The 20275-nt window shown below is 38.7% G+C and overlaps 1 protein-coding gene and 1 long non-coding RNA gene across 2 annotated transcripts in view; one reads left to right on the forward strand and one right to left on the reverse strand.

Moving 5' to 3' along the window:
- The window catches only part of LOC132520011 (uncharacterized), a 73815-nt gene that overhangs the window by 5357 nt on the left and 48183 nt on the right, over positions 1-20275 (forward strand). Inside the window, exon 3 of the long non-coding RNA XR_009540409.1 lies at positions 622-777. This is a non-coding gene — a long non-coding RNA (uncharacterized LOC132520011). The remainder of the gene's footprint in view (positions 1-621; positions 778-20275) is intronic.
- The window catches only part of PDE5A (phosphodiesterase 5A), a 139590-nt gene that overhangs the window by 4884 nt on the left and 114431 nt on the right, over positions 1-20275 (reverse strand). Inside the window, exons 15-20 of the mRNA XM_060148656.1 lie at positions 16236-16323; positions 12445-12545; positions 10679-10756; positions 8743-8806; positions 3394-3468; positions 1780-1863 (exon numbers count right to left, since the gene is read on the reverse strand). Of these exons, the coding sequence (XP_060004639.1) occupies positions 1780-1863; positions 3394-3468; positions 8743-8806; positions 10679-10756; positions 12445-12545; positions 16236-16323 (490 nt within the window). The remainder of the gene's footprint in view (positions 1-1779; positions 1864-3393; positions 3469-8742; positions 8807-10678; positions 10757-12444; positions 12546-16235; positions 16324-20275) is intronic.

Genomic DNA, 20275 nt, shown 5'->3' on the forward strand with positions numbered 1-20275 from the left:
TCTATAAAATGACTTTATTCAGTGTACGTAAGTAGATTTTTATCCAAGATTATAATAAAGGTTAATTTATAACTACGTGTATATGTTTAATGTAACATTATTATGTTTAATGTAACAACATTATTATTTACCAACTACAGTGCCATAAATATTTAGCTACAAGAATGTTCACTGCAGATTTCTTTGTAATAGACAAACATTGAAAATGACTTAAATACCCAACAACGGGGTTAGGAATATCGTGTTACTATTTGGCAGCCATTAAAAATGTCATAGAAACACATTTGAAACAGAAAGATGTATCTTATATTATGGATTGCAAAGAGCAATTTTTGTTAAATGAAAAATTTGTGAAAATGTCATAAAGCATATGCACTGAAAGGAGATAACAGTGGTTGTCTCAGAGTAGTAGAATTATAAGTGATTTTATCTTTTTGCTTCTTCATATTCTGATTTTTCTATAACAACATATTACTTCTGTAATAATGGTAAAAATGCATGTCTATATCAAATAGAATTCAACAGGGGAGTCAAATAAAATGAATCCTTGCACAAATAGGAAATGTAGAAGGATGAAATCTATAATGGGTGATTTGACTGTTAGTTTGACTATATTTACAGGCATGGGGAAAAAAAATCAAGAGAGACATTAGTGTCTACAACTGAGGAACTATTAATCCAATCCACAAGAAAAGCATCTGTTATAGAAAGAATGAGATATTCAGGGATGTTGGAGACACTGCTCTGAACACACTTCTGCACAGATTGCCGAGAAAGGTGGGGAGACAGTGGTGCAGAGGCCTGACACCCAGTGTTCTTCTGTCCTGTTTTCTTTTGCTGTCTCTCCTGTCCTTCCCTCCTCAGCCACAGCTTCTTTCTTAAATTCATCCACTGGCTAGAACCCTGGACTCAGGCTGAGAACTGGATTCTAAATACAGTTCTCCCACTAACTACCTGTTGGGGACAAACATTTCATCTCCCTGGAAGTTGGACTTTTTACAGATTCAATGACGGAATCTGTGAGATGTCTGGATTAGAAGATTTCTAGGGTTTCTTCTGGTCTTGACAGTCTATGATTACACCATGATAAATGTTCTTTTCCCAAATACTTAAAACTTAAGACAGTTTCCTGTTTAAACTTCTAAAGACAAGGACAGCATCTACTTTCTATATTTGGGGCATGAACATCAAAACTAGTAAATTGGATGTTTTAGGGAGAATATCTTTACCCAAAAAATAAATAAATAAGCAAAAAAAAAAAACCCAAAACAAAACCCCAAGCCAGCAGGTATATGGAAATGGGAACCTGCAATATTCTTCTAGCCGCTGCCTTTTAATCGTCATAAAAATTTTCTTAAGCCACACTATGACAATGAGAAAAAGTTAGATAACTATTTTTCCTTATGTAGGCCAAAAGTCAGACTTAAAAATAATATGCTCTTAAAAAGAACATAGAGTATGCACAGCGTGCCTCCTGGAGGGCAGTAGCGCTCGCACATGGTTTTTCTTAGCTGGATCCCAGCATGTGGTAGGCACTCGCTAGGTAGTTATACATTAATGAACTAACATTTTTGAGAAACAGTAAATATAAAATGTGTTCCTTATTCAGTACAAACAGCATGTTCATTGCAAAAGAAATTATCCTGATAATTTTATTTCTAGTTTGTTGATTAAGACGCAAAAAATATACGCCTGGTGTTAGTCGCTTCAATTTACTTTAGGTTTTAATTCATAACATGGTCAAATTTTAGCAAGTCTACTAGTTTTCATAATAAATACCTCATACAGTTGCAAGCAGATGGCATCTATGAATCCAACTTGCATACTTGGGATTTTGTTTTTCTTCTCCCTGTTCATTAGGTCCTGAAAACAGAAACAGACACACACAGATCTGCATTTACTTAAAGAACACAATGCAAGTTGGCTCTAAAAAGATGAATCACTGGGTTAGCTGAGGAAGGCTAGATACCTGCCTACCTGCCTTCTTACCACACTCAGGAAGGCCCTGGTCCTCTCTCCCGTGTTCGCCCCGGCTGTGACTTTCCCCACATGACCCCCAGAATTGATCACTGACCTAGAATCAACTGCTGACCTACAGTCAAGCACTGACCTAGAGTCCACTGCTGACATGTATTTGGAGAACACACATGCTTTCAAACTGTCTACTGATGTGGAATCAAACACTCTCAGCTTTGTGGAAAAAGCCACTGAGGCCACAGTTGATTACAATTCAATTCACACAGAGAGCTTTTTGAGTGAAGATTATGCAGATGTCACTGCTGCTTATTCCCAGGAGCTCATGAGTGGTGCAGCGGACAAGCCCAGCACCTCCATGGGGAGCAAAGAGTATGTGTCAGTGCTTGTTTAAAATGAAGCAAATTCTCCATTAGCTGCGACCATCACTCTGCTACCCACCATTTCCTGAGAAGATTCTGAGCTTCTGAACAAGCCCACTACTACATTATAGGAGACTGAATAACTGCAAAAGACTAATGAGACATAGGATGTACCCAGTGGAGGATAAAAAGCATAATGGAGGGCTTCCCTGGTGGCGCAGTGGTTGAGGGTCCACCTGCCGATGCAGGGGATGTGGGTTCGTGCCCCGGTCCAGGAGGATCCCACGTGCCACGGAGCGGCTGGGCCTGTGGGCTGTGGCCACTGGGCCTGTGCGTCCGGAGCCTGTGCTCCACGGCGGGGGAGGCCACGGCAGTGAGAGGCCCGTGTACCGCAAAAAAAAAAAAAAAAAGCAGAGTGGAAGGAATGGTACACAGACGGAGGAGGGGCATCTCGTAACCATGTTCCATTTAATGTGGGCTCAGTAAATGTTCATTTGAATTGAAAAAAAGACTCTGCTTCATTTCCAGGAAAAACTTCTCCAGTGGTTTAAGAAGAATCTTCTTGTATTCGAGATTCCCTACACTATACAAAAAGGCAGTATGTATCCAAAAATCTTTAAAATCTGTGTGCCCTACAACACAGCAATTCTGGAATTTATCCTAACAAGGTAATGAAAAATGGCCCACAGATGTTTAGCAACAAAGATGTTTATCAAAGTGCTGTTTGTAATAGTGAACTCTGCAAACATTGTACCAAAAAGTAAATTATGGTTACATCTATTTCATGTAACCATTATATATGATATATAAGACAGCATCTGTTAGAATGAAAAATGGCTTATGATATTTAAATGCAAAAAGTAAATTACAAAATATAGGTACAATATGATGACTTGTTATTTGCTTGTTTTCTGTAGCAAACATGTATAATCTTCTAGTAAGAAAAGTTTTTAAAAATAACGAGAAATTCTGTTCCTAAGATCTCATAGAAGCATAAAAAGAGTCTACAATAAAAAATGTATATGAATAATTCCTACCAGCAAGGTCTCATACTTACAGCAGGCTCTATGTTGAGTTCTTTTCTCTCTCTGTCTCCTTGGTCAAAAAATTCAGTGGCAACAAGTTCTGCTATCTGAAATCAATAACAGACTAAGTTTGGGTAAATAAAAGCATATTACTCTGTAAAACAGAGACTTTAAATGAAGATAAAATCTATCAAAGCTGTAGCTTTCAACCGCATCAGTAAAATTAGAATAAAGCAGTAACAACTAATAGAAATTTTATTTGTTTTAATGTGTACCTAATCACAAAGGCTAGAGTTTGTAATCTTCTATAATTACACAGAAAAAAGCAACATTATTTCAACTTCATCAGTCAGTGGAAAAAAAGTACCGCGTGCCCATCTGTATGCATAATCAACGATATATTTATTAAGCATCTGTTGTATGAGGTGCTGTGTAAAACACAGTATCAAATAGGTCCATATACTGAGACTGATTGATATGCCTTTTAGGTTTCTTTTAATCTACCAGTTCCTCCTCTTCTCTTTTTAAAAGTATTCCTTATAATTTTGGTTGTTGTTGAATAAACTGGGTTGTTAATCCTGCAGTATTCCACTGTCTGGATTTTGTTGATTGTGTTCGCATGATGAAATTTAATGTTTCTCTGTACCCTGTATTTCCATACACCAGTAGTGAGATCTAGACACTTGATTAGATTGAGACTTGAATTTTTTTTTTTTCCTGCCATGACTGTTTCACAGGCAGTGCCCTGTACTTCTCTCAAGGGCTGTATAATGCCTGGTTGCTTCTCTTTGTGAGATTAACAATCCTTCATGATCTTTGTCTAGATTCACTAATTAAGAGGCTGCAAAAAGGTAATATGCAATCATTCCTTTTTCCTTTATAGCTGAAATAAAATAAAGTTCCCCATATCAATTATTTAGTTACCCTAAAGCAGCAGTCCCCACCCTTTTTGGCACCAGGGACCAGTTTCGTGGAAGACAGTTTTCCCACGGACCAGGGTCGGGGTGGGGGGTAGTTTTGGGATGATTCAAGTGCATTATATTTATTGTGTACTTTATTTCTGTTATTACATTGTAATATATAATGAAGTAATTACACAACTCACCATAATGCAGAGTCAGTGGGAGCCCTGAGCTTGTTTTCACTTGTCACTCACTGATAGGGTTCTGATGTGAGTCTGCAAGCAACTGATTTATTATGGTCTCTGTGCAGTCAAACCTCTGTGCTAATGATAATCTGTATTTGCAGCCACTCCCCAGCGCTAGCAATCACCTCAGCTCCACCTCAGATTATCAGGCATTAGATTCTCATAAGGAGCATGCAACTTAGATCCCTCACATGCGCAGAGCATAGTAGGGTTCGCACTCCTATGAGAATCTAATGTCACCACTGATCTGACAGGAGGCAGAGCTCAGGCGGTAATGGGAGTGATGGGGAGCGGCTGTAAATACAGATGAAGCTTCACTCGCTCACCCGCTGCTCACCTCCTGCTGTGAGGCCCGATTCCTAACAAGCCATGGACCAGTACCAGTCCTTGGCCCGAGGGTTGGGGACCCCTGCCCTAAAGTACAATTTGTATAAGTAAAGCACGAGAAATACTTGATTTTCTCTACTTTAGTTACTATTAAATAAAAAATAACTTGGTTCTCAAGCATCCACCAAAGATGGCTATGGAAGGTTTTGTTTTATTGTTTTTATTATTATTTTGAACTCTTGGATTTAAACATTATGATGTATTTCAATCCTCACTGACACTCAGACGTTGTTCCATTTTGGCCAGTTGAGAGCATATTAAGTTGGCTTCTTTGTTCTTTTGACATGGCTTCATCAGTCTTTGATAGCTTCCTTGCTTTCTGCTATAACAGGATGTTCTAGGCTCATCCTGTACATTGCCTGCTTTGGAACCACAATCAGCCATTTCACTGTGGAGGCCTAATTCCTTTAAACTGAGGTATTTGGAGACCTCAATCTGGGCACTAGGTTCATTCATTACTACCAGGGCGATCATTGTTTTTTAAGCCCTTTTAATGGATGGAGCTAAGATACAACGTAAGTTCATACAGTATTTCCTATTCAAATTCAGAACTACGGGATTTCTGCAAAACCTTATCCACCTTAGATCTTTATCTTTCTACTCATGCTGAAAATCCTACTTCTCAACAATACCCATATAATTTTTCATTTGCTTTTATCCCACATCACCCACAATGATGACTGAATATCTATACAAAGTTACCACTAATATGATTAAAAACAGTTTTAAAGGTTTCTTTTTTTTGGAGTTCTTTTTGTTCTCAGGGTACATCTCACCAGAGTTATATGGTCAAATTACTGTTTTAATGTCACTTGGAATAAAACAGTCCCTCTCAGTGTGTTTCTGCAACCAAAATCATTTTGTTTCATTTTACTTTCAAGGTTAAGTGATTTTTTAAAAATTCAATTTATTTTATAACTATAAGAGCAATTTACATGGTTCTAAATTAAATCTACAAAACAAGTACATGCAAGCAACTCTAGCTTATATCTCTGTTCCCTCTATCTTATTCCCTCCTTCCCCTGAGGGAAAAAATTAACTTTTTTGTGATTAATCCCTCTGTTTTTTTAAAATATAAGCAAATATGTACATATATTATTTCATCTCCTTCTCAGATAAATGGTAGGATACCATACCCATTTTTCTCTGCCTTGCTTTTTTTTTTTTTTTTTTTTTACTTATAATATATCTTTGTAATCACTCCCTGGTAGTATATAGAGAATTCTTATTTCTTTTTGCTGTTGCAGAGGATTCATCATGTAAATGTACTACACTTTATTCAATCAGTAACCTATTAATGAACATTTGGGTTACTTCCAGTGTTTGTTATTACAAATAGCACTAAAATGAATAGGCCTGTGTAAATGTCTTTTTATATTCTTGCCAGTACATTTTTGGGATAACATTCTTAGGAGTAATGGTAAATGAATTTGTGTATTCATATATGTCCAAAGGGTTATAGTATTTTGCATTCCTTTTTTTCCCACAGCTTCCCCAACAGAGTATGTTGTGAAACCTTTGGGTGTTTGCCAATTGGACAATTGAGAAATGGTGTCTCAGTGCTTTTTTTAAATGAAGTAGAATTTACATACTGTGAATTGCATAGACCATGGGTATACAGTTCAGTATATTAATAAATGCATGTAACTAGGTAACACACACCCCATCCAAGAAACAGAATATTTCTGTCACCCAGAAGGTGCCCTCAGGCCCTTGCACAGTGAATCCCTGCACCTTCTTCCCTCCCTCCCCAGCCAACTGCTACCCTATCAATTACTTTTGCCTCTTCCAGAACACCACATAAATGACATAACAGTATTCTTTTGTGTCTGGCTTCTTTTGCTCAGTTTAGTGTTGATGAGACTAATCCATGTAGTTGCCTGTATCAGTTTCAGTTTCTTTTCACTGTTGAGCAGTACTCCGCTGTGTGAAGGAGTAGTGTATTACAATGCATTTATCCACGCTCCTGTTGAGAGACTTTTGGATTGTTTCTAGTTTCTGACTATTAGGAGTAACGCTGTTATTGTAATGAGATTCTGTACAAGTTCTTTTGTGTCAGGGTAGTTTTTGATTGTTTGGTTTTTTGTTTTGTTTCATTTTTTTAAGGCCACACCACGTGGCATGCAGGATCTTAGTTCCCTGACCAGGGATCGAACCCCTGCCCCCGGCAGTGGAAGCACGGAATCTTAACCACTGGACTGCCAGGGAAGTTCCATGTGTCAGTGTAGTTTTAACTTGCATCTTTCCTTATGATTGAGGTTCTGAGAACCTTTTCAAATGAGTAAGAGCCATTCACATTTCTTTTTCTATCAACTTTTTGTTCAAATCTTTGGCCCATTTTCTGGTAGGGTTGTTGGCCTTTTTCTTCTCTATTTTTAAGAAGTTCTTTAATATTAGGGATATTAACTATCTATCAGATAAAAGTTGCAAATATTTTTACCTGTTTTTCATTGTCTTTCTCTGCTTATAGTGTCTTTGCCATGCAAAAAATTTTCTTAATTTTTTAATTTTCTTGTAATCAAATTTGTCAGTCTTTTCCTTTATTGATTCTGCATGTTGAGCCATGGTTAGGAAACTTTTCTCACTCCTTGTTTATAAAAGAATCCACAAACGTTTTTATTTAGTACTTGTATGGTTTAATTCTCTGCACTGAACTCTATGCCCCATTTGGAAGTATGCAGAATAGATCCAATTTCGTCTTTTGCCATCCGGCTATGGAGATGGGAAAATCATCCTAACCTTATTTAGTAAAGTCTATTTTTCCCCCAGTTATTTGAAATGCTATCTTTATTATATATTAAACGTTCTATGCAATTCTAAATGTTCTATTATGTTCCACTGGTCTGACACCAATACCAAACTTTTAATTATAGAGGTTTTATAGTGTTGCTTTTTATGTCTGGACCCCAACTTCACTGCTGTACTTTTTCAGGGTTTCATTCAGAAAAAAGAAAGAGTAAGTGAAAAGACAAATTGTTCCCTCTTCCATTCTCTTTCCTATTTGGAAATGGGCATATAGTCTTTTATTATGGAGCAGGAAGGTCTATAAAGACATTTCTTGAGTGCTTGTGGCATGTCAGCTTTAAGGCACTTTGGAGAGTGCATTCCTGATACCGTTTTCTCAGCATTTGTTTCATGAGATGAGCCTGTCATTACTGGGCTCCATGACTATGCAGCCCAGAGCTGTGACCAACAGCAGTGGTCAATAATCTCAGGTAGTACATTTAGGATTCAAGATGTAATCTCAAAAAACAAAACCACAACATACACATCATTGCATATATACCCACCCCTTCTTTTAGCTTAGGGCCTTTATCGCCACTGCAAAATGTTACAGCAGTGAGAGAGGATGTATTTCTAGCCTCCTAGCCACAGGCCCTGATCAGATCCTTCCTGACATCTTATATCAACATGTCCTATACTTCTAAGCACCAGAAGTGTTTAAGTTCTACTTGTTAATGCCTATTTGGAGTTGAGGTATAGCCTAATACGCTAACCGTAAGAAAATTTAAGTTTGCTTCTTCTAAACTTTAATATTATTAAAGGGCTGTGTTAAAAAAAAAATCCCCAACTAAGCCAGCAGTAGTATTGGAATTAAGCTTTATCAACAGCTAGGTTTGCCGTGTTAATATAGATGCTTTCTTTCTTAATATATCTTACAAATATTATTAAGTGCTAATGAGTCCTCTAAAAAAGAAAACCTGTTTATGTCCAATTATCTGCTTTTAATACTACTTAAAATTTAGATAAAAAGTTCCCTAAATACTTCAAAAACTATATTTAAGAGCAAAGATTTATCTTATTTTGACTTTTTAATTATTACTTTTATCATCACTAAGCAACATACCCGTTGTTGGATAGGCCAGGGTTTTGTAATTGCAGAAAGATCACAAGCTGTCATCAGCATCGCTCTGTTAAGGGAAAAAGAAGCCCAATACTCCTGTTTACTTTTATGTGAATATAAACCCTAGTAAATAGTTACTAATAAAAAAGTTAAATTAAAACCCTCTAAACTACGAGGATGGCAGTTTATAGACTAAAGAAACAGAAATAGAATTTACATAGAAGCAGGGCTGATACAGTGATATCACAGTGTCATTGTTTTGGTTACCCAGTGAACTACTGGAATTTGCCTTCACACTGCCTCATTTATCTCCACATTAGCAGCAGGAGAGAAGTTATTAACCTTTGAGCACAAACTTGCCTGCTATTATTATTTTTTTTTACTTTGGTCTTCCAATCTCAGTGACAGTATGATGAAAACACACTGATTACTAATAATTAACCATTAAAGGATAACTTCAGCTGTCCTACTGATAAAAGTTCCATGACAGCAAGAACTATGGTGGGTCATCCTAATTCACTCAACACATGTAGTGACTCCTATGTGAAAAGCCTTTGAATTATTGAACAGTATCTGCTGGAGAAAAGAGGGAAATGAGAGGATGATGCTGGTTATTCCTTCGCTTGTTAGAGAAGCTGAAAACCATACTGGAGTCTGGAGTCTGTGACAAGGCGCTCTACAACTCAATACTGTATAAAACTACTGTATGAAAATAGTTCCCTCTTTAGTGCAGTGTTTTCCCATGTCAGGTCCAAATACCTGCCATCTAATCCTTTTAATTTGTTTGAAGACATAGGCAAAAAGGCCGTCACTGTCATATAGAAGCACTCAAGGTAAAGGACTGTATCACTTGTCCCTCTCGGGAAACCCAACCTAAAAGTACATTCTCCCTAACCATATTAGGCCACAAAGAAAATAGTTTTCTGCCTCTAATTCTATCTCTTATACCAACTCCCTCGCAAGTAATGAGTGCACCAGAGAAATCTTTAATCATGAAGGATTTCAATAATACTTGCCAATACAAACTGCCTCCCCCAAAGAAGACTATGCACCTGTGTGAGCTTAACTACAATCTGGACTGTGAAGAGTGGAAGAGGCAACGCAAGCACTAGATGTCCTGAGTGCTTGTCTGCCGAGAGGTCAGAAGTTAGGAGAGTGGAGCAGTGAAAACTGTGGCACAGTCTTGGAATTGTGGTCAGATTCCACTTTTGTCATTGAGAAAAACTGTTCACGAATCACAGTAGCGTGTCTGTACTTTTCTAAGGCACTGTTCTAAAAACACGTTGAGACTCTTAGGTGAAGCATGACTAGAGAGAACAGACAGCTGGGCATTTGTATGTTTCCTTATAATCTGCATCTTTGTTTGCATGTGAAGTAATACCAATCTATTCAAAGAAATGTTGGTTATAAAATTGTAATACAGCACTATCCTTAGTATTACTACCTCTGTCTTTTCTTTATTATTGACACTTAGCTCTTTTTTATTGATCCAGTTCTTGTCATGACAAAGGCAGTGATAGTAATAGCAAAGGATGGGAAGGAGGGACAGAGGAACAGGTGAGGAAAAACAGAAACCCTTAAGTTCTGACAGTGCTACTCTGCTATCACGTAAGAGAAGTAAACACTTCACAGCCATGTTCCCGCTCCTGCATTCTTTAGGATGCTATTTTCAGGTCTTCAATTCCAAAGAATTGTGAGTATGAACAAGGGAACTCTATAGCCTGGTACTGATACTCTACCACATTTTAAAGGTCCTTCTAGGACAAAACTGATTCATTCACTTGAATTTGCAAATGCATTTCTTTTCAAGTAAATATTCATTTCTGTACAACACTCAAGAATTCTGACAGCCTCTAAGATCATCACATTGTAACAAATAATTGCAATAAAATTAATTAGGTAGCAAAACTTCACCTTTAAGGATAGTAATCCTACTTACAAAAACAATTCCTTTTGATGAGGATCTTCCAAGTTGAATTGATTTTTTCTTATAAGTTCAAAAAATTCTCCTCTCCTCCTTTAAAATAAAGAAAAATATTTCGTAGTTATGATGAGTCCCCCAAGCTCTTATCCCTTTGGTCTAGAAAGACTCATGGAGTAAAATTTTTGGGGAAAAAAATCTCTAATGGTTTTTTCTCATCTTAGAATAAAAATTATCATTTAAAAATCTTAAATACCTTACCTTCTTCTCTTCTACCATATTCTTTGGTTGAAACATTAAATCTCACCTTGTTTTTAACTACGAATCACAAATAATGGAAATTTCAATTCTTGAACATGATTTTAAGAAAATGAACCAATATGAGTTAAAAGTCTGATGCCAAGAATGATTTAAGAAATTTTGCGTATGGCAATAATAAGATCTATATGCTTTCAGTTTAATTTCATATACCTCATTCACATATATTATGGTATAGGGTAAAAAATGTTCATAATAATTACTCTTCCACTATAAAGTTGTGAAGTCCTTCTGAAGCAAAGAATGACCAAGTAAAGTATAAACTAATATTCATTCACTGTATAGTGAATACCTCTATGTGCTCAACATTGTTAGGCGTCTTGGGAAATTATTAGACATGAGTTCCTTTCAGTGTTTAAAATCTAGTCAAAGACACAAACATAAGAGAAACTTACATAACAAAACTGCCCGTCTGTGAATAAGTACCAAAAATGAAAAGAGGTTTCAAAAGGGTTCAGAGGGGAGACCCATGTGGGTCTCCACAAGGGTCGGGAGGCCTCTGTGGTTATAGGTATTTTTCAAATTCTTGGTAATTTGATAATCTTTATTCTGCAATCATTTTGAATACACTGAAATTTACTATATTTTCTTTTACCCTAATTAACTTTAAAGTGCTCCAAAATCCAAGGAAACAGACTCTTTTAGATGTAGTTACTTTCAGATGCACAGCAGTGGATATCTGGTATATGGTTTTGTGTGTTTCTTCTGTTTGTTTTTACTTCTCAAAAGAGTGGCTAAAACCATAATGCACATCCTTGTACAGAGGGAGAGAGGCCTGTGTTCCTGGGAAATCCCTTGAGTGTGACTGCCGGACTCTCCTCACTCCCAAACTTGCAGCAAAGACCTCAGTCTCTGTGTGGGAAACGAATGCTTGCCCAAAGGCAGCAACATCTTTCCTTGCTTTTAGAAAGGCAGTTTAATGATGCAAACATACCTACATCCCTAATACACTCTAATGCATACTTTAATTTTTGAATCATTAACCTCATTAAAGTTCTGCATTAATATCCTTCTTTTGCCAAAATCCAATAAAAAGAAACAAAATTTACTTGTCTGGCACTCAGCTCCTTTTCCAGCCCACGTAAGCTTGGATGACAGTATAAAGGAATTGTGAAACGGTCAGAAGTTGGGGGGAGAGAAGGAAAGGAGGAAAAGCAAATGGCCTACATAATCTTTAGGTTGGCCAACCCAGCTTGGAATGACCTTGAGATGGTTATTTGCTTTGCGCATTATTTCAGAGACAAACATCAGAAATAACTCTGTATTCTGTAATTTCTATAGCATTAAGTAAGCAGAAGAAGTAGACTTTTCTGGCTTCCTTTGAGAAACTGCTCCATAGTTTGATAGACAGCTTTGACAGGACATTTGTCCTTATAATCTAAAAATAACCCAGTGTGGATTTTTAAAGTTTGAAACAATGCAAACACATCCAAGACCTGTTTATCAACATATTTCTTAAAACTTACTTAATGTACAGTGCTAGGTCTGTAGCTAGAATAGCTTGCTTGATTATTTTCAGCGTGGTCTTATATTCTTCAATGGAGAGGCCACTGAGAATCTGATTGCCCTTTATAAAAAAAGAAGAAAACCATCATTAGCATTCAACCTGGAGAAGCTGCTGATAAGAACAAAATCTGAAAAAATAGTCAATCTCTTAAACACATGCCTAGTATTCTGAACTCAGGAAGATAGAGGACACCTGCTTACATAAAGTAAATACCGTGAAATAATGTTTCCTCTCTATGCACCCACCCTCATCGCCTTGTCATACAAGAAAAAACAGCTTCATGATGGTTCATGGGCCGAAGTATGCATGTTTCTCCAACTCTTCTACTCCTTAGGCTTTAGTCCAGGCCCCAAATCTAATAATTATATACCTTTTTCCTTTGGGCAGGCTAACTGCTATGATCTGAGAACAAGTAAAACTTTGAAAAATCAAAAACTGTATTAATAGATGTGAAGAACAGGGTGAGGAAATTGTAAACAATTGATTATTTTAAAAATCATTTCTCTATGGCTTCTGTAATAAATCCAATAACATTTCTGGTGCAGATTCATATAATTTTAACTTCATATTGAGAACAGTGTGTATTCCTCAGGAACATGCCAATACAGATGGGTAGAGGGTGTGAGCAATGATGTGCTTACTGGTGGTATAAAGAAAGCAAGAGTTGAAACATCTATAAGGAATATTTCAAAGGTGGCTAATCCATGTGCAAGTTATCTAAAGTTTTTGCTCTGTAATCATTTTTTATTTCTTGCCTGTAATTTAAAGCACAGTGACTCTCTAATCTTGAACTAAGTAAAACATACCTTGGGTACCCAGAATACACTCAAAACAACATCTGTAAATTGAGTCAGATGTGCTTCCTAAACCTCAGGGCTGAGAAAAAAACCCAGAAGCTTAGCAATAGGGTCTGGAGGTAAAGGATTTGTTCTGAAGAAAGGAAACTGCTGAGCCAGGTTCAAACATTGGTTAGAGGATAACTGATGCTGAAATTGTGGTATACGTCTAATTAATGAATCTGTGATTACACAAGAAACATTATTTTTAAATATTAAGCCACTTTAGATTCTGGGCAAAACAAAACTATATTCTGATACTTTTATTTATTTTAAGACAAAACTATTTCAAGTGGAAAAGTAGAAATGTCTTTTGGTATTGTATTTTTATTTTCCCTTCCAAAAACAAAGGCTGTAAATTCCTGTGTATTGGTGCTTACAAAGACAGAATATAGATGGGCCTTATAATGTGAGGCCAGCCATATATACAACCAGATTCCTTTTATGTTAAGTAATAATATATTACATAAGTTTTATGTTATCTAATAACAGAGAGAGCTATGATAGGCATACTGTAAAATATGTTTTTTTAAAAAAGGTTAGCATATTTTGTTTAAAACTAAATAGGATATTAAAATGAAGTTTGAGCTGAAGGGCAAAGACAGCAAATTCCAATGAAGGTACAGATGTTGCTGCTATAACTCGACACACACATTCCTGAGAAGTCTCAGTTCGGAAAAACCCCACACTAAAAATAACAGGGTTTTTGGGAGAAACAGTGTTAGGGCAGACCGCTCAGAGCCTATGTGACTTTATAACCAGAGCACAAACCAAATCAGGAACTGGCACCTCTGGAGGTAACTTGGACAGGCCAGGCTAGCGAGTCTAGGGGCTGCCTCTGAGGACATTAAAGCAGCACAGAAACAGCTGAGTGGAAATGGTGGTTTGTGGAAGCCCAGAGGCAGCACAGGGGGAACTGGATGGCGGAGATGGATGGCGGAGACAATGGGGCTGTACTAAGGGAGGTGCTGAAGGAAGAACAACCTCCTTCCCGTGGGCCCAGAGCAGCCCAAGGCGAGGGAGAGCGCCTCAGGGCTAAGTGCCCATTTTCAATATTCCTAAAACAGAACCGAAAGGGTTGCTCATGCAGGAGCCAAGCAGAGGGCTTCTTCCTTCCTTGCTGAAGGTCAAAATTCAACTCCCGTAATTCTGGCACCTCACCCAAGAGAACTTGTTCATGAAACAGTACAACTTATACATTTTACTGACATCATTCCCCTACCTCCCAATCATACATCAACTAATTCACGTTAAACAGTCATATCTGTAGCAGTCTGTACTAGAGCATGTGCAGAATTTATAAGGAGGTGCCCAAACTGGCCACATAACTCTTATCCCTTCACCCGCACCAACAGGTGCGATTGCGTTCCCCTTCACTCAAGTAAGAGAGAGTGGCTTGAAGTCGCGGCGTATGCCTGCTGGAGTCTGCTGGGTGGGGTGGGCTCCAGTACCCTTGTGTCTGATTCCTGTCTGGAAAATCTACAAGGCAAGACACAGGCTGGCTAGATGCTCTGATGCAGCAGTGAAGGAGAGGTTGCTACTGAACAGGACGGGCTGCCTTCTCTGAGTTTTGGAGGCATGGGGTTGGTTTAAGTCCTGTCTTGTTCAAGAGGACCACAAAGAAGGCAAAAGAACCTTAGCAGAAAGGAGCTGAAAGCCAACAATCAGAGTTCTGGGAGCTGAGGAAGGAGCCGTAAGGTGATAAACTGGACAGAGACGATCACTCATATTAAGGCGACGTCAGTGGAAAAGCCACACAGTTAAGGCGCTCGGCCAGGATCATGGAATTACTCGTAAGAAAAGAACTAGGTTTAAACACCTACCAGGCACAAACAGGGGGACACTCATCACACTACCAGTCTCTTGTTTCCTATTCTCCAAGTCTGGGGGAGTAGGAAGGGACATGGGGGTTTGGGGGTGAGGAAGGAGTCAGAAGAAACATAAGGGAGGGACGAAAGGAGCCAACCAGGGTGGGAAGAGAGAACCTGAAACTAAATCAAGCCCCACATCTGGACTACTACATAGGGCTGCACATTTTGGTTTCTAAATTGAGAACTGTATGCTATATTTTAGGACCTGAAGTAGTAACTAGAGGGTAAAACTTATCAAAGAGTGACCACAAAAGTCATGGGCCGCCTGTGTTTTCTGGGGCTCAGGGAAGAACTAGTGCCACTGGGCAAATGTAAAGAGATGGAGGTAAAATTGCTTTAAAATTATATACCATGCGTTTGTGCTTGTTCAACGTAATCGTCTACAACTTTCACTGTTTTCTTCTTATAAAGGTAATACACGCATACAATGGGTAATGTGAATAATGAACAACAAATCAAAACCAGAAAATAAAAAAATATTAATAGTTTAACTAGACAAAGCCGTTGCGAACATTTTGGCATATATCATTTTAACCTTATTTTCCTTAACAAAAATATGACTAGAGTAACATACTATATGCTTTCTTACATTGATAAATATTCATTTAGCCAAATTGTTGAATAGCTTTATTCCTTAATGAAAATGTTTATTAGTGGTCAAAAGTTTCCATAAAAAGAGGAAAAGGTACTGCCTTATGAAAGAAAACCTTTGAGAGTAGTATAAACCACTTCATTTGACAAAAACAAAAACAAAAACAGAACTGAGAGCCATAAAATACCAGTTTTGTTTGTTTCTAATTTGGAATAACCAAATGGAGGTGAGTAACCAGTTTTCCCTTTTCAGGCAACATTTAGACAGTTTTGGTTTCTAGAGAAGTGAGGCTGCGAAGATCTCAAATGTTTTGGCTTTGCCTTTCTTACCCAAAAAGGAATAAAGCATGCTCAAGAATTTATGTTGCTGGGAATAAATCCAAAACTTAAAAATAAAACTGGATTTATAAAGCGCTCTGTTAAAATTCTACAACCATAAATTAGGTACTTACAGGGCTATTAAGGATCATCAGGCACTGGTCAAAATGATGATGCTCCATGATTGAATGGCAGTAGAGCTGAGCAAGGGGGTGTTCACTTCTGGGTTTGTTGAAGAAAGGAAGAAAGTTTAAAAAAATTATCAGTTTCCCCAGTATATCAGTTATCAATTTCTCCTTATTATTGGTTAACTGAAAAAGAGGCTACTTCACAAAAATTAATCCAGCTAACAATTTTCTCTCCTTTTGCTAAGAAGAGTAAGGGAATCTCTGGGAAATACATATAAAGAGTCAAATTGTTTTCAAATACCAATGTTAACTGATGCCGGTTCAAAGTATGAACAATTTGATTGGTTTTAATATTTATTAAAATAGTAGAAGGAATAAGGACAAAGGATTACTTTCTCTACACCCGAAAAAAATCTCTGAAATAGCTGTGCCAATAATAGTTTTCAATTTCAAAAGTGCAATTAATTTAAAATCTGAAATAAATTTCCATGCAAGCCTTTCTTCTGAAATAAGGCTGAAGGTCAGCATCCCTATGTGTGCCTGTATATAAGGAAAGAGTCAACTGAGATGGAATTAGCTGAGGTGTGAGTGATGAGAGGCAAGGAAATGGGGGACAGTGGGTGCACATCCCCTTCTGGAGGAAGGAAGGAGACAGCTGAGTCAGAAAAAGTTCCCAACGTGGGATCCAGGTTATTTCAATGCAGGACATCCTGGCGGTGCTCTAAAATGAACTTGGGGAAAATGGTAAAGACCGTTTGGCTGAGTGAAGTGAGGGGAGGAATATTATAGTCAATTCATTATATGTAACAGAGTCACAAATCAAGTTCTAAAGCATGACAAGCAGAGTCCTCCACCTATTTCTCATGACCCTTCACATGTGAACATAAAGCACCACTTGCACTCTTTGTTCTTTAAAAGGAAGACAGAAAGTTATAGCTCCTGAAAGTCTCTGTTTCTTGAATTAATAGGACAGGGGTTTATGAATTGTAAAGCACGATACAAGTGTTAGATAATACAACTGATTTGTTATTCCTCTGTACTAGTACATGAATCATTATTTTACTTTGCACTTAATTTGCTGAAGATAGAGAACCTACCCAAGACAAGAAATGTAACACAGGAAAAAATGAGTTGGAGTGAGAGAAGCTTAAGGGAAAACAAAAACAGTAAAATGAAAATAAAGGTAAGAGAATGGGTGATCTCATCTACTAGTGTTTAACCCACCACGGATATTGCTGACTTCCAAACTGCCATGTTTTGTTGTTGTAACCTTTCCCAAGTGAACTCCTGCCTTGTCTTCTTTGTTCCTTCCGTATTTAGTGAGTTGTACCATGGGTCAGATACTGTGCTTATCACTGGACAGTGGGAAGGCAATGGATGGACTAAAATGAGCAGATTTGTAAGAAAAGATAAATTTGCTGGAACCAAGACTGGAGATGCATGGAGACTACCGGGATTTAGTTAGGAGACTAGTGGGAAACCATTCTAGTGACCCAGGTAAGAGACAGCCTGGGTTAGAGTGGTGGAATCCCAAGTAAAAAGAGCTGCTTAGGAGGTAGGTTAGTTAGGAGTTGGCAATGAATCCTGATGTTGGGAGCTAGTGGGGATGCGGGAGATGAAGGGGGAAAGTATGGAGGCTAAGCTTCTGCTTTGTCATTTCTGACATAGGAAAAAAGGGAGATGATGATTAGAGATGGGCGATGAAGGAGGGGAAGATGGACTAGTTGAGTGTTGGATCTATTAATTTTAAGGTGCCTGAGGTACAACCAAATGGGTATAACAGTCTGAACTCGGGTCTGGGCTGGAGAGAGAGATGTGGATCACATCAACATGCTTGGAAATCCAAGCCACAGGAGTGGATGAGGTGCTCCAGGGAGATGGCCCGGGATAAGAGAGGGCCCAGCATAAACAGAATCGATGATCTCCCTCCAAATCCTGCCTGTATTCTACAGTCTCTATTTTGGCAATAGCATTTTCTCATCACTCAGACCGGATAAGCTCAAGTCAGCCTCAGTACAGCTACCGCCTTCCTCATTCCCTTCACTTAGAAAAGGAAAAGCTTCTAGAGTATCTGTTATTGTCGTTTATACGAGGAATCCAAGCACATCCAGTATTAGCTTAGTATCAGTTTTATTCTGCTAGGTGTTTATAAGTCTGTTACCCTGTTAGCCTGTATTCCTTTTGAGTTTGTTATCATTAGGGAAAACGAATCTACCAATTACTATTTACTGAGAGCCTGTGCCATGTCCAGCACTGTGCTAAGTAGTTTGCATTTAATTTTTACAATAGTCCTCTGTAGGACACTTCAGCTCACCACATCAGAATCTTCGGTCCCACCTCATACTGCAGCCATTGATGTAGTGTCCAGCTTCACGCCTGCTCTAACGAACTGCACGAGGAGCCCGTCAGAAGGCGCCTGCCCTGGCCCGAGAACACCTCTCACTTCTGCCCACAGGAGGGCTCTCTGCACTCACACTCACTCAGCCTGGAGCGTGTGGAGTTAAGGCCTCTGGAGGTCCCCTGTGACCAGTGGGGTATGGCAGCCTGTGGAGCTGCCCCTCCCCCTGCAGTCTCTGTCCTTTTGCGAACAGTTCTGGGTCTCATGTCGTAAGACTTCTCAAAAGCGCCTGGTGGGACTGAGCACCAGCTGCCTGCATGGGTGGACAGCTGGATACCTCGTCCTTCTCCTGGCTTTCCCTTCTCTGTTTCCCACTCCCAGGCCTGCATTCCTGCTCCCTGGGATCGCATGCGCTAATAAGCTATATGCACGCCAGCTTTTGTCTCAGGCTGTGCCTCCTGGGTGACCCAGGCTGAGACCTCTAAAACTGGCATTTTAGCATTTGTTTTTTAGATGACCAAAGGTACAGAGAGATTATCTAACTTGTTCAAGGTCAACAGAAAAGGCAGAGCCGGGATTCACACGCATCCTTTTCACTGCATCACACTGGCTTGTGACCCACAGCACTCTGCACACAGTATCCACTCACCAACCCAGTTAGAAGCTGGACTAGAAATGCGATTAGGTGGATATAACACAGACATGTTTAAAACTTCTAATGCACATTACATTTTTAGACAGTGCAGAAAGGACGGTTTCACATTAGAGGAAATTCTTGGCTTGTGAGATAGATGAATGCAAATTATGTGTTTGCCTTTACTTCTAAAAATATGGATTTATGAATCAATGAAAGGGTGACAAATTCCCCACATTTCCCATTTACAAAGATATTCATGGAAACCAGTGCATTCTATATCCTGCTACTTTTTACTCTTTCAAACACAAGGCTTCGTTGCCTCTTTATTTGAGGGTGTGTCACAAGGACCCACTAAACCACTCCTGCTGCTGGGTTATTCCCACACGTCAGTGAGCAGTCATGGGCTAGCACGCCCTCCCTGCATCTCCTCTTGTCCTGCAGTTGTTGGTCCATCTCTGAGAGTGGCATAAGGATGCCAATGCAGAAATCAAACCAATGTCTCAGGAGTACAGAACCTTAGAAATCAATAGAAAATGAAAGTTCTGTGAGAAAAACACAGCCACCCCAGCACAGTACTCCTTTTCACTGATTCTGACAACGGTCCTTAATCTGGCTTCTCATCCATATATATTGCTCTGGGCTCAAATCTCTTAGCTACTCTTTGTGACCCATGTCAACCCATTTAATTCTTTTTTTTTGGTAATGTATTTATTTATTTTTAAATTTGGCATTAAAAATTTTTTTTTTTATTTTTTGGCTGCATTGGGTCTTTGTTGCTGCACACGGGCTTTTCTCTAGTTGCAGTGAGCGGGGGGCTACTCTTTGTTGCTTCTCATTGCAGTGGCTTCTCGTTGCAGAGCACGGGCTTTAGGTGCACGGACTTCAGCAGTTGCAGCATGCGGGCTCAGTAGTTGTGGCTTAGTTGCTCCGCGGCATGTGGGATCTTCCTGGACCAGGGATCGAACCCACGTCCCCTGCATTGGCAGGCGGATTCCCAACCACTGCGCCACCAGGGAAGCCCCAACCCATTTAATTCTTAACTTCACAATTTCTATGCAGATCATCACTATT

The sequence above is a fragment of the Lagenorhynchus albirostris genome, chromosome 4 (genome assembly GCF_949774975.1).
Source record: "Lagenorhynchus albirostris chromosome 4, mLagAlb1.1, whole genome shotgun sequence".
Classification (NCBI taxonomy): Eukaryota; Metazoa; Chordata; class Mammalia; order Artiodactyla; family Delphinidae; genus Lagenorhynchus; species Lagenorhynchus albirostris.